This window comes from Bipolaris zeicola (assembly GCF_000523435.1).
Source record: "Bipolaris zeicola 26-R-13 unplaced genomic scaffold scaffold_236, whole genome shotgun sequence".
Taxonomy (NCBI): domain Eukaryota; kingdom Fungi; phylum Ascomycota; class Dothideomycetes; order Pleosporales; family Pleosporaceae; genus Bipolaris; species Bipolaris zeicola.
Window position 1 is genome coordinate 1 of NW_006912285.1, and position 13,899 is coordinate 13,899.

Below are 13,899 nucleotides of genomic sequence, written 5' to 3' on the forward strand. Positions count from 1 at the left end.
GAGCCTCACCTGTATTTAGATGACCCCCTCCCCTACCTACACCAAATTGATAGCACTACGTAGTTACCTGTAGGCCTAGCCTACACGTCTTATATAGCCCACCGGCTGACACAGGACGTTAAACTAGAATAATAATAATAATAATATAGGAAAAAGTTAACTACCGCTTAAACTCACGACCAATGGTTCCGGACTTTATGGAGAAGCTAATTGACGAATACAAAAATGGCAGAATGACCATGTACCAACTCGACTCCAATGCTTCTTTCCTCATGGCAGCAGGAAGTGAAACACTAGCGACAGTTCTCACACATGCAGTCTTCCAGCTTCTAACAAATCCGAGAACTCTGGAGAAGCTTACAGCAGAAATTCGCACTAAATTCACATGCGCAGCAGATATAAATATGTCGAGCGTCAACGGGTGCAAATACCTACTAGGCTGTATCGAAGAGACTATGAGAATTCAAGCGCCTTCTCCCTCCACGCATCCCCGATACACAAATGGTACTGGCGCAGTGATCGGTGGGTTTCAAGTGCCGGGGAATGTAGCAGTCGGAATCCCCATTTACGCGGCGTGCAAAAGTAGCCTCAACTTCTACGATGCAGAGAGCTATGTGCCCGAGAGATGGACAGGGGAAGATCCGCTCTATGATCACGACCTAAGAGAGGCCGCACGAGTGTTTTCACTTGGACCTCGGGACTGTAGGTTGCCTTGTTCAAAATCACCCTCTCCTTCTATTGATCGATGAACATGTACTAAATGTGAACATTACAGGTCTTGGGCAGAGCTTGGCATATGCTGAGCTGAAATTGGTGATTGCGCGATTGGTGTGGCATTTTGACTTGGAAGCACGCTTCGACGCGAACTGGTCAGACCAAAAGGTCTATATGCTCTGGGAGAAGACACCTTTCATGGTAAAGCTGGCGCCGGTACAGGGCAGCTGGGCAACCTGATTTCACCATAATTTATAGAGATTGTTCCGAGATGTATTGTTGCGGATTGCATCTTGGTAGTATACGCTGGGTATTTTTTAGAGAATGGGAAACTGCAACCATAACCGAACGATGTTTGGTTACCGTTCGCTAAGGGTATGTGAGTTGTTCGCTAATTTCTAAAGAATCAGGATAGCCACCAATAATCTTCATCTCTTTATCCCGACTGTACATGGCATCTAGAATAGGTGGTTGGAATACTATTCTAACAGATTGTTTGTCCTGAATTCGAGATGCCAGCTTCTTGCTTCATGCTTAGATTTGCAAATCTCAACGCTGCACACGTGATGCTAGACCTTGGGAGTGACCGAATCGCCCCACGTTTTTTGCCTGCTTGATCGCTCAAAACTGCTTTCTTACGCTCATTAGACGTAGTCATTTGAGAATAGTTTGTATGTAGTAGTTTGATATGCACGGAAATGAATTCTTCTGGATATTACATAGAATGGAGCTGCTCCTATCAAGTCAGACCAATTTCAAGCGAACTAACTAAAAACAGTAATCTCTAGAATTGTGTTAAGCGACAAGATGCATTCACTCCCTAATGAGGTGAGGCGTGGCTGAAGGCTGGTTCGCAAATTATATCTCTTATTTTAATTCAATTTTGTTGCCTTTATTACATCATTGTGGATCTATTGCGCAAAGCGTCACTTTGGTTTTGGAGGGGTGCTCAGCGTATTACCCTTCTCTCACACTAGCTCTCTAGTGCTCTTAGCTTCTTATACACGCCCTCCCAAGCTGTAACAGGAAGGTCGAAATATATCCACCAGTTTCCGGCCGCATCTTTGCCCAGGACACTTCCTGCATTTCTTCCAGGCTATTATGGATGATCAGCACCGAAAAGCAACATATCCTGGTTGATCAACTTACCACGCCGTTCATTTGATGAGTCAGGTGAATATACGACGGTTTTCCCACCCCATTGCTCCTCCTATCATTGGGAAGACCTTGTCGAACAACAGCGGACGAAAAGTCGAGATCGAAGAAACCAAGGCTATTCCTGTAATGCGAGGTCTTAGTTGTGCCTAGGAAGAAGTTGAGGTTGATCAAAACTCACGATTGAGAGAGAACTAGCGGCAAAACATTCCACGGCCCTGCTAGCGGCTGGCGGCCATAGGAGTCCATCAACGTCAACTGTGCTTTCACTTGCTCAGTGGTTCGCTGCTGTTGGATAGCTCGCCGTATACGAAGCGCAATACTGCCCAATGGTATTGTTGCGAGTTCATGGGCTGTCAGGAACGCGAAGGCGGTACTGACAGCATTCCCTATAAAAGTACCTCTTGGAAGTTCCTTTTCCAGAGTTTTTCTTAGGTTCAGCGCAGTCCCGATTGTGACAGGGCGAGAACCAGCCAGGTTTTGTGAAGACAGCACTGTGCGTGCCCACCAGGCTAACAGAACATCCCCATTAGTCACAAATACAGCATCTTCTCCCTTGCACTCTTTCCTCAAATCTGCGAGAGCTTCTCTCCTCATTTCCTGCAAGAATCGATCTGGGATTTGAAGAATTCGAGGCTCAGATTTCGGTTGCAATATAAGGTCAAAAATCATCCTAAGCACGAAGAAAAAAAGCCGAGAGCCAGCCAGCATTTGTGATCTCAGAACGTATCGTTCTCCAGAAACTTCTCCGATCAACGGACTCATAGGATCGTGATCGAAGCCAACGAACTCTGGAATCGCGAGGCCGTTCAGCTCAGCAAGCCATGCATTCATGAATGCCGCTCTTCCTATGCCGTCAAATACACAATGCGGCCAGCTTACAGAAAGAATAGTGGCATCTTGGAAGGACAGAATCTAGACAACAAACCATTTAGAATCAATGTAGGGATGATATGAACGATGCGATACCAAGCAGAAACGTACTTTGAACGATAATGGAGGACAATCGCTGTTGAGCCAATCTGCCAGTTTTCTTGGACGGCCTGAATGGTGCAAAAAAGACTGCATAAGATGCGGATCCTCATGTATCTTTGGTGTGTGACTTGCTCTCGGAAGCCGTGAAGCCTTGGGATGTTCAGCTATGGTCTTCTCGAACTTTTCATGCAACCATAAGAAAGGGGGTCGTTTTTCATCATATTCACAAGGGAGGATGTATTCAAGTTTCTTTTGTTTCTGAAGACGATCAGCAAGATGCAACGGAGAAAAATGAATCCCACTTTGAGAACTTGCATTCTGGCGGATCCTGGCGCCGAGTTTCTTCCAACCGTCTCGCTGCATCAGACGGTGCAACGCCAACCGAAGTCGATCGACGTCGAGCACATCGTCAAAACGATAAGTAGCCTCCATGACGACATGACGGTTGACATACCCATCGTCTAGCGCATGGAATGGGATAACTTGATCTGTTGATGCTCGGGCAGAGAATTCGCCCTTTGATTTCCTAAGTTTGTTGATTATTGTACTTGAGTATCTTGCTTTCGTTGTAGGTAAAGCGTTTGAGAAAGGGTAGAATGATTGGAAACCTTGTAACAGGAGTGGCCGTCTGACCCTGGTTACAATCATAGTAGCATTACACGCAAAGTAGTATGCGCAAGAATCGAGATTGGAAGAAGTAAAGCATTTCGCTGTAGTAGTGAATGTGCAATACGATTCGGGCCGGTTATGAGAGGCGTACGGCCACAATGTGACGCTAACACAAAGACTACGGACTCCGAAGTTGTTAGTCTATCTCCACACCGTGACGGTAGCATGAAGATTACGAACTCCGAAGGCGGTATTCTGATTCTTTCTTGTATTATATTAATTGAGATCCTTACGATTCAGGGCTCTGTGGTTATCGGAAAAAGATCGTACGAACACTGATATGGGGGTATTTGAAAATCCGAGAGTGTTATTCGAGTACGGTGATTCGACGGTGCTTATCACCTATGGACCTAACGATTCACCGGTAGTTTTGCAAACTCTAGCTCCTGCATTAGTCTGTGATGAGTTCACCTTTCATAAATAAATTGATACCATGGACTCGACACGGCAGAACACGACAACCCAGAAATCACGAATAGCTACGGCGTCAAAACTTCCCTACAACACCCTAGAATTGATAAACAATTGCTTACTGAATGCGCTTCCCTGAATATAATGGCATTAGAATCATTCCTTGCCGCCTATCATCTACAACTTAGCCCAGGCATTGGCATCGCGATAGCTGTTATTCTTCTATATTGCGTCCTATCCAGATCGGGACAGCAACCATTTCCAGACATACCCGTTGCCTCGCTCGAAAAAGGCCTCTGGAGATGTCTTCCACGACGATTGAAGCCCCCCGAATTTCTGCGCTACGGAAACTCTCTCATGCAGGAAGGGCGGCGCATGACGACGGGCTGCTTCCAAGTGCATTCGGGAGCAGGCTTCAAAATCGTCGTGCCTAATCGCTTCTCCCACGAACTGCGTAACCACCCTGCCCTCAGTCTTTCCAAGGGCCAGAAGAAAGAATTTCCCACGCAGTACGCGGGCTTTGAAGGCATGCGAGAGGGGCTGAGAGATGATCGATTGATGCTGGATGTCATCAATGCCAAACTCACGCCAAGTTTAGGTCTTTTGACCGGGCTTCTTGTGCATGAGACATCGCGTGCAGTCGAACATACGCTGGGAGAGAAGAGCGGCTGGGAGGGCTTCGAAGTGAAGGATGTCGCGATTGATATCACCGCTCGCGTGTCGGGACATGTTTTTGTCGGAGAACAACTTGCCAGAAACGATAACTGGCTTGCGATATCGAAAGAGTATACGATACGAATATTTGGAAATGGTGTCGTGCTGAACTTTTTCCCACCCTTCCTTCGGGCGTTCATGTACCAGATCCTTCCGCCTTGTCGACAATTGCGAAAGCAGGTTCAGGACGCTCGGAAACTCCTGGAGCCAGAAGCTCAGAAGATAATAAATCAGCGAAAGGAGAGCAAGAACAAGGTGGAGAGTTCAACGGAGAATGCTGCGGGCAATTGCTTTGCCTGGATGCTGGACATAGCCAAAGGTAGGCCATTGGATTTCACCGGCGGACAACTTTTGCTTAGTCTCGCTGCGATGAACACAACAACCGAGGTAATAACTCGTTGCTTACTACAAATTTGCGACACACCGGAAATCTTACAGCCATTGCGCGGTGAGCTCATTGAGGTCTTGACGGGACATGGGTGGACGAGGTCGGCGCTGCAGAAGCTCAGACTAATGGATTCGTTTCTGCGAGAAGTGCTACGTGTCCACCCATTAGCTTCAGGTATGTATTTTTTTTTAAAAAAGGCCCATGCGATGGAGCATACAAGGAAGTTCTCTGCTGAATATTCTCCATAGCACCCATGACACGCTATGTCTCTAAACCCATCATCCTCTCTGACGGAACCACTCTCCCGGCTGGAGGTCTCATCCTAATCTCCGATGACCACACCAGAGGCGCAAGCGCATTCTCTAATCCCGAAACTTTCGATCTTCACCGATTTTATCGTCAAGGTGAACAAACGGGCAAAGAAGGCGGGCTCCATTTTGTCACGACATCGGCGGAGCACCTCCAATTCGGTCATGGCCAACATGCGTGTCCAGGTACGTAGATGCAGGATTCACAACCTCCTACTTTTTTTTATTTTTTTTTCCAACACAGGCATGGGCTCTAATTGATCATACATAGGTCGATTCTTCGTCTCGGATCAGCTAAAGGTTTTGATAGCCTTCTATATTCTCAAGTATGATTTCCGCTATGAGCCAGGAACCAGTCGACTACCTGTGATTGAATACGAGCAGCATTTCATTGCCAATCCAGCGAATAAAATTCAAGCGAAGATAAGACGAGAGGAATTGGACTTTCTGAGCCCAAAGGTTTTGTGAATATTTGCCTGGTAATATCTTAGTGCTGCATAGAGTCTGTATTCTTCACTAGTCGAACCATGTAATGATCTTAGCAAATGCAAGATGGGTAATATGTTTGGGATTGGACGTGCGTGTTTTCGAAACTGAGCAACAGCAGTTAAACTCTACTGAGAATGATTTGGATCAGTTGATGACTAAACTCGTGTTCTCGGCATGTGTGGTTAGAAAGGCAAATAAATAGGAAATATAGGACATTGATTATTCCGTCAAATTTATTCATTGTTTTCTTCGTGTCTATGTAGTAGACTCGGTACTAGAGCTAACATCACTATCCGAGTCTGTGTCGTCGTCATCAGTATTCGAGTCTTGGTTAGCGGCGTCGGGCTGAGCATCTGGGTCGTCTTCAAACTCCTGGCCCATGGTATTCCATTCATGATGTGGGTGCAGCACATGTCTGTTGGCGTAGCACTTGTAGCAAAAATCGAAATCATAGCAATCTTTGCACTTGTAGCGGAAGCCACTGACCTTCTGTGACTAGGCATAAGTATCTTTGTGGAAAGACAAAAATGAAGTTGGCCGGGCGGGAAGCAAATGAGGGAAAAAGAAGAATCAAGATTGGACTTACGTATAGACAACCATCACAGTAACAAAACGGCCATATATCATAGGCTTTCCTTGACTGGTGGGATATTTGATGCCATGCCATGCTGTCGTCGTTGACGTTGTTCTGGGATGTCAACAGGTGCAAGGTCTCTTGCTTGGCACCATGATAGTTGGCCAGCTTGAGGGGCGACGACTGCTTGCCATCAGGCCCAAGGGTGAGGGCGCAGATGTCTGCGCCCTGGTCGATGAGGAAGGCGACAAATTCATGCTTGCGTTGTTCGCGCATGTCCTGATCGGTGAGGTCAGAGAAGCGGTGGTAGGTGCCCCTGGCGGCGTAGTGCAGGGGAGTCCACCCGTCGGTATCGGGTTCATGGAGCAGGCCGTCGGTAGCCTGCAGCACACATTGGAGCAGATCCAAGTTGCCGCTGACGACGGCGAAATGCACCAGGGTGCGGCCGGCGTTGTCACGTGTGTAGAGATTGGCGTTGGCATCACGCAGGGCGGCAAAGTTGGCGGTAGTGGGACCAACAGCGGCGAGATGAATGGGGTAGCGGCCGGCCTGGTCACGCGTGTCCGTGGTTGCGCCGAGACGGAGCAGGAACTGCACGACTGGGGCAGTAGCGTAGTAGCTAGCGGCGGCAAGGGCCGACCCGTAGAGCCCGCCGATGGCGTTCACATCTACCGTAGTAGTGGTCGTGGTGGTGGTGTCGGAAACGAGGCATTGCAGGACGTCAAGAATAGTAGGCTCTGCCTCGTCGCGATGCACACCGGCTGCCAAGGAGCGGCGACAGGCGGCCTGGGCGGGTGAGCCATAGTAGGAGGCGATGAGGTTGACATTGGCGCCAGCGTCGAGCAAGAGGCGGACTTGGGCGGGAGAGCCCTTGGAGCAGGCCAGATGCAGCGGGGCGTCGGTGCTGCGGGCGACGAGGTTGACATCGGCGCCGCGCTTGAGCAGGAAGCGGGCAATGTCGAGCTTGTCCTTGTCAATGGCCTTGTGCAGTGGCGTCCAGCCGGCCGAGTTTGTGGTGTTGACGTTGCTGCCGGCATGGACGAGCAGCTTCACATCGGCCAGCTGGACGGTGGCGCGTTCCACAAGGGCGTTGAGGGCGGTGTCGTTGTCGCGGTCGGCCAGGCCCAGGTCGGGCTGGAACTCGAGCACCATGCGCAGCAGCTGGGTCGTGTAGATGTACAGGAATGGATGGATGCCGCTTGCCGGCTTGATGGTTGGGTCGGCGCCGTGCTCGAGCAGCACGCGGGCCGTATCGCCATGGCCGGCCTTGAGAGCAGCGAGCAGCGGCGTGAAGCCGGCCAGCATGTCGGCTTCGGCATCGACGTCGGCAGGCCGATAGGGCAGATTGATGTCGGCATGGTGCTCGGCCAGCGCCGCCACCACGTCCGTCTGGCCCCATTCGGCCGCGAGGAACAGCGGCGACCGCCCGCCCTCACCCACGACTTCATCCACCGACGCGCCTTGGTCCAGCAACAGCCGCGTCACGGCGCCGCTCTGGTACGCGGCATGCAGCGGCGTCCACACATCGTGGCACACTTCATTCACCACAGCGCCTTTGTCGAGCAGCAGCCGCGCCATGTCGGCGTCATCTGCCAGGCACGCCCCAAACAGCGGCGAGCTCTCGCTGGTACGCAGGTTGACGTCGGCGCCCTGGCCCAGCAGCCACTCCACCATGGCCCGCCCCTCGGCCTGTCCCACGCCCACGGCCGTCTGCAGAGCCGTCGCCGTCTGCTTGTCGTGCTGCTTGTTCACATCCGCCCCGTGCTCCACCAGCAGCTGCATAATGTCCAGACGTTTGGCTTTGACCGCCACATTCAGCGCCGTGCCGCCCGTGCATTCATGGTTGGCGTCGCTCTTGAATAACAGCAGCTCTTTCACGCACCGCCACGCCCCTTCTTGGATAGCCATGTGTAGCGGCGGCCATGTTTCCGCCTCGCGTCTCGTTTCCGTCTGCGCCCCGTGATCGAGGAGCACGCGTACCGTGGCGTGCGCTCCTATGCTACACGCACTGCTGATGGCTATCCCGTCGTCAGCGTTGACCTCGGCCCCCTTCTCCAGCAGCAGTTTGACCATGTCGGCATTTCCCCTCTGTGCCGCCACGTTCAGTACCGAATTGTTATCCGCGTCGCGCGCCTTCACCAGGCTTGCATCGTGCATGGCCACCAGCTTGAACACCTCGACGTGGCCGTTGCGTGCTGCTAAATACAGAGAGCATTGCCCAAACGCCGCTCTCTCGCTGCCACTGATGTCGGCACCCTCGTCCAACAAGGCCTGCACAACCTTGGCATGGCCATTCCATGCCGCTCGCCGCACCACAAAGGCCGGCCATGTGAATGATGGCACTATCATCTTGCCAATCTGTGACACGACTTTCACAAGCACTTCCTCGTCTCCCCCCGAGCACGCTGCTTCGAGCACGTACTCGGCCGTTGCCCTGTCCAGCTCCACCACCGACCCTAACAAGTGAAGTGCCAAGCCGCCATGTTTGTTTCTTGCCGCCTCAGCCACAGCGTACGGAAGCCACAGCTTTTGCTCGGCTGCCGACATGTTGCTGTCTTGTATCCATCGCTCATATACATCCTCAAGGCCCATGGAAGCCACGAGCGGTAGTGGGCAAAGATAGGTGCGATCCACCCGAGAAAACGGATTCGACATGAACCAATGTGCCATCTGCCAACTCCGGGAAGCTGCCTTGCTCTTGAAAAACTCAATCACCTGCCCTATCAAACGACTCTTGTTGGATGCAAGACAGTAATGCCGATCCCAATAGCACACAGCGTAAGTGGCTATGTCAACCCGGGGTCTGACGCATGGTGTTGACAGAATGCCATGCCGAACCTCGCACAGTGTGTTCAAAGTATCACAGGCACCGGTGGTACCAAGGAACCCAAGGCAGTCTTCTGCCATCATTTCGTGTGCAGTCGCTTGGACATGATACCACTCCTCCTTATCACACTGAAGAATCAGATTCTTTAGCTCTGCATGTTGCAAGCGGATCTCCTGCGTATTGGAGAAATCAAAGATTGGGATGCCAATCAGCGCATCCATTGCCCACATACCATCTGCATCTTGAGTCTGTTCGGACATGTCAAGTACTGAGCACAGTTCGCCAATACTAAGAGACCGAAAGGCAAACACGAGCCAGGTAATGGCCCTGAATACCAAACTGCGCTTGGCCTCTGGTATGGCGTCCATGGTCTTCCGGAATAGAATCTCCAAACTCACTTCCGGAAGCCCTTGCAGGGCATTTGTGAGAGCTTCCAAAGATGGACTGTTCTGGATATCATGAAGGAGTAGCCTCGTCAGACCAACATCATTACCGCCTTTCCTCAAAAGATCGTCTCGGTATCTACCGATTGGTAGTGTTGATGTGTATCTGGCATCGAGCTGATGCAACGTGTAGTCAATCTCATCCCTAGCACAGGGATCGACATCTTCCAGTGAGAATTCATCCTCGAGTACAATTGTCGGCGAGCCCTTCAGCCACTCATCGAGCGAGTCCATCGACTTGGTCATGATCAGAAATTTCCATCGCTTCTCACGTGACTCGGACATTTCGGCTGCCAAACGCCAGAACGAGGAAAGCTTGTCCAAGCATTCGTCTACATTGTCAAGCACAAATACCGTTTCTCCACTGCTGTAGAAGTATCGAATCCTGCTCAATAAGACAAGCAAGTCGTTTTCGCTAAGAGTGCGCTGGGCCAGAAAGCGAGACATGTCACTTTGGAAGTTAAAGTCAGATTTGAGAACCGTGTCGAGCCTTACCCACTGTGCAGCAGTGGTCAAAAGGAATGCTCTTGTATCCTTGTAGCGATCATCGCTCTCATCAAATGAGAAGTAGGTCCAAATTCTTTCATCCCTAGAATGCAGCATCATCTCGTCGAAGAGGAATCCAGAAACCCATGGCCTCAGGCTTTGTCCATGGATAATCAAAACATTAGAACTGATACCCTCCCGCCAGCTGATGTATTCTTGGTTGTTGGCCAGAGGGTTTCTCTGATACTGGTTAACAAGGATTGGTCGGACTGGAGGCGCCTGTGCCACGAGGGCATTCATATACGAAGCCTCTTCTGCTCGCTTCACCTCGTCCTGATCTGACCAGTGTTAGTTCAACCACCAGGATAATTCCCCCGCAAAGCCATTTTGATGAACCTTACATAGCTTAGAATGGTATTGAAATATTTCAAAACTTTGTTTCAATTTCAAAATTTGCTCTGCGCAGGCTAAAGCCGCATGGGGCTGGGGAAATTCGCGACCAAATGCAAACCCAGTCCGGAACGTCACATCGAATTCAGTGAAAATCTGGAAAATGCAAAGAGTCAGGTCAAGACCGTTCAATCATGCCTTGTGTCCAGTATCTTACGCATTGCTTGAGGTCCGTGAGGGTAGACAGAATGCTGTGTATCTTTGCGCTAAGAAGAATCTTGGACTCTAGGAAAGCCAGATTGCATTCAATGACGGCCCTTGCTAGGCTTTTGACATGAAGCAGCGGATTTCCCTCGGGTAACTTTGAACCCGAGTACAAAAGCCGTGCAATCTTCTCTTCCATGTCCAAGACACTACGCCATCTGTGTGGGCAGCCGATGAATATCTAAGTCGCGGTAGTTAGCCAAGGACCATAAAATTTACTCGCCACAAAGGGTTGAATACAATCCATTTGGTGGACTCTGCGATGTCGGCATATTCTGGGTCCATGACGGATTGATACAAAGCCTAGAAACAGTCATTTGGCTGACACTTTCGTGTAAAGGGCCTTTGTTACTTGTTTGACAATCGTGCCTCCGATATCATGGCACATGAAGACTATCGGGCGGAATGAATCCTACAAGCAGATTATCAATAAGTGCGCACCTGTATCGCTCGCCCTCCCCTCTTCCCAAAAAAGGTATATACCTTGTCTCTTCCATGCCTTGCCTCTACAACGGCACGCAGCAGCTTTGATGCTTCTTTAGTGATACCCTCTTTCGAGAGCGTCTTAAAAGCATCGTAACCATAGTTCATCAAACGGAAGCCCAGATCGTACTTCCATTCCTCCAGTCCACGGACTGTCTCTCGTTTCGATTCATCCCACGCTTGCCAAGTTGTCTCGCGGTGGCCATGGAGACCGTGGATGGTGACAACGCTTGCTGGGTCAGAACATGTATATGCGCCCATCATGCACCAGCCTCGCAAGATTGACCTACTCAAAATCGTGCAGAAACATGCTGTCGTCCTTGCCCTGAAGCCCATAGTCGCCGCTGCTTCCCTCTATCTCTGCGACGACTGGGTCGATCACATCTGCAACACTGCTCCGCCGCCCGTTGGCATCGGTGCCTGGCGCGGGCTCAACATCTTCAGCAGGAGTCGTGTCGCGCTCGTCGCTTGTTGATGATGATGATGATGTTTCTGAAGAATGGTCATTATCTTCTGATGCGATGCCGGTCATTTTCTTCCCGATCCAAATTCCGCACGCAGAATGGGAGTCGGTCCAACAGGCGTGATTGTGCTGGAAAGGGCAACAGCGATGCATGAAGCGAGGGGCTGATGTGCGCCTCCAGGCTCAGCTTCTGTCACTTGGTAGCGGTCATGCTTGCAGCGTGCAGCACACGGGCGGAGCCTTGTCTACATCCAGTTATGCCCAGGCGGGGGTCGTTGGGGGTGGAAACTCGTCAGCGTGTGATGCCTATTCAGGATACACATGACAGCACCCACACTCTTGGGAAACCGAAATAACTGGTCCTTCAAGAGCCACAGCACTCTTCAGTACTTCGAATTCGACCAACGGATAATACCCGTGCCCTTCGGATTGCGCTACGGGTAGGTACCATGTAGGCAACAACCTTGGACTCGTGATCGATAGAGAAGGTGGTCATGTAAGCGATCAATAATCCAGCATCTACGCCCACTTTGGATACGTAAAGAGGGCATGGAGTCATCATCTAGTGGGTGGTGGCTTTGTAGTGTAGCGGTTATTACTCTGCACCTGCCGGCATCTCTCAACTTGGTTACTGCTGACACCGCAAGCCGTGTGGCTGCTGACACAGCCATCAACGCACCCCACTTTCAATATGATGCATACTCGATACACTGATTCAAGATCTCTGGCCTGCTTTCGATCGGATAAAGCTTGAGTGTTTGGCCCCGAATTTCCACGGGGATCATTACATCATGTAATTGGTACATAGGAGTAGCTGCGGTTATTGGTATTCAATGTAGTTATTCCAGTGCTGTTAATAGTTAACCAGATAAAAACCATGTCACATATGCTTATAGTCGAAACTATAACACAAATGTGCATGATCTTCATTGAAACAAGATACCCAAATCCTCCTACTACTTGATGAACAGGACTGAGAAAACATCGTTTGATATAGCCAACATATCTATGCAACCTTTGAAAACTTCGGCAAAGTCATACCTGGCATTTATGTCGAATCTGTGCATCAAACTATCCTAAATATGCTTTACTGCAGAGTCCAGCACGGTTTGGAAAGTTATGCCTGCGAGACTGCCTAGGTCCACAGATCCAAGTGCGGTGAGATCGTACATCTGCAATTTGTTGGTGGGAGGCAGCTGTGGATCGAAGAGCAGAGGATCATCTTTGGGTCGTCCTCCAAACATCTTTTGAAAGCTCCTCTCCATAGAACTTTTAGCATCGACCTTGGCTTCTATCTTGAAATCGCAGCGAAACGGTTTCTCGTCCTGCCTTTTTAACAGGATTGCCGTACGCATCGTTGACGGTACGCCGGTCTTGGTAGTACTATTCTCGATAAGTGACCAAGATGCGCTGTCCGCGTTCCCATACGTCCTTCCCAAAAGATCAATCGAGCCAATCACTCTTGTCGCATCTGTGGTTTCTCGGGTGACACTGCGTTCCCAGCCCAATTCCGCCCCCAACTCCACACCAACAAGCGGAGGTGCCCCCAAGCTGACGCCCGCCATGGTTGTCTTTCCTTCTGTCTGTGTCGTCTGAACCATAACCATGTTATCGTAGGGTGCGATCTGGAACACTTCGGGCTCAGGGTCACCGGCCTTCTCAGGTGCAAACTGGAGAGTGATGTTCACAGCCAAAATGCGTCTTGCTGTCTTGCGGCTGTCGAACCTGAAGTTGAGAACAATGAGTGTCGCAAATTCGTCGGCGTCGGGGCTCACGAGGCCGTGAATCACGTCCAGACAGGTGCAGCGGATGTCCAGTGCTCCTTTACGCTCGGTAACATTAGTACGTTGGTAAGGCGCCGATGGATCGTTTCTGGTGCGAAATGAGCTGCCTTCGTCGCCGCCAGGATTCAGCATGATGTCAAAAACGTCGTAGTCGTCATCCTCGTACTTCTCTTCTGTTTGCACGGGTTCGCTGTTGGAAACTTCTGCCATAGTCGCGTCAAGATGCTTATGAAGGCCAAGGCTCCCTTGCGAAGGAATACAATTCTTTTTCCAGGTGTACCCATATGTTGTAATATAACCGTATTAACATAGAAAGCTGTGCTGTGTTGGGGGCCATTTCCAAGTCATGAGGCCTGTCACAC

At 50.4% G+C, this 13,899-nt stretch overlaps 7 protein-coding genes across 7 annotated transcripts; 2 read left to right on the forward strand and 5 right to left on the reverse strand.

Moving 5' to 3' along the window:
* Nucleotides 1-233: 233 nt before the first annotated feature.
* COCCADRAFT_29837 (uncharacterized protein) lies at nt 234-954 on the forward strand (the record flags this gene model as incomplete). Its single annotated transcript, XM_007718488.1, has 2 exons — nt 234-702; nt 776-954. The coding sequence occupies 2 exons, from the start codon at nt 234-236 to the stop codon at nt 952-954; spliced, it is 648 nt and encodes a 215-aa protein (XP_007716678.1).
* A 733-nt stretch (nt 955-1,687) lies between these two features.
* COCCADRAFT_40559 (uncharacterized protein) lies at nt 1,688-3,492 on the reverse strand (the record flags this gene model as incomplete). Its single annotated transcript, XM_007718489.1, has 5 exons — nt 1,688-1,810; nt 1,864-1,993; nt 2,051-2,784; nt 2,854-3,102; nt 3,160-3,492. The coding sequence occupies 5 exons, from the start codon at nt 3,490-3,492 to the stop codon at nt 1,688-1,690; spliced, it is 1,569 nt and encodes a 522-aa protein (XP_007716679.1).
* A 576-nt stretch (nt 3,493-4,068) lies between these two features.
* On the forward strand, nt 4,069-5,802 carry COCCADRAFT_29839 (uncharacterized protein; the record flags this gene model as incomplete). Its single annotated transcript, XM_007718490.1, has 3 exons — nt 4,069-5,200; nt 5,275-5,520; nt 5,606-5,802. The coding sequence occupies 3 exons, from the start codon at nt 4,069-4,071 to the stop codon at nt 5,800-5,802; spliced, it is 1,575 nt and encodes a 524-aa protein (XP_007716680.1).
* A 276-nt stretch (nt 5,803-6,078) lies between these two features.
* Nucleotides 6,079-6,490, reverse strand: COCCADRAFT_107663 (uncharacterized protein; the record flags this gene model as incomplete). Its single annotated transcript, XM_007718491.1, has 2 exons — nt 6,079-6,312; nt 6,410-6,490. The coding sequence occupies 2 exons, from the start codon at nt 6,488-6,490 to the stop codon at nt 6,079-6,081; spliced, it is 315 nt and encodes a 104-aa protein (XP_007716681.1).
* Nucleotides 6,491-8,350: 1,860 nt separating this feature from the next.
* On the reverse strand, nt 8,351-8,746 carry COCCADRAFT_107645 (uncharacterized protein; the record flags this gene model as incomplete). The annotated part of the gene is made up of 1 exon (XM_007718492.1): nt 8,351-8,746. A coding segment is annotated over one exon (396 nt), but the record flags the coding sequence as incomplete, so codon positions are not given.
* Nucleotides 8,747-11,233: 2,487 nt separating this feature from the next.
* COCCADRAFT_40561 (uncharacterized protein) lies at nt 11,234-11,822 on the reverse strand (the record flags this gene model as incomplete). Its single annotated transcript, XM_007718493.1, has 2 exons — nt 11,234-11,519; nt 11,581-11,822. The coding sequence occupies 2 exons, from the start codon at nt 11,820-11,822 to the stop codon at nt 11,234-11,236; spliced, it is 528 nt and encodes a 175-aa protein (XP_007716683.1).
* A 1,007-nt stretch (nt 11,823-12,829) lies between these two features.
* On the reverse strand, nt 12,830-13,747 carry COCCADRAFT_29841 (uncharacterized protein; the record flags this gene model as incomplete). Its single annotated transcript, XM_007718494.1, has 1 exon — nt 12,830-13,747. One exon carries the CDS (start codon nt 13,745-13,747, stop codon nt 12,830-12,832), a length of 918 nt encoding a protein of 305 aa, XP_007716684.1.
* Nucleotides 13,748-13,899: the final 152 nt, after the last annotated feature.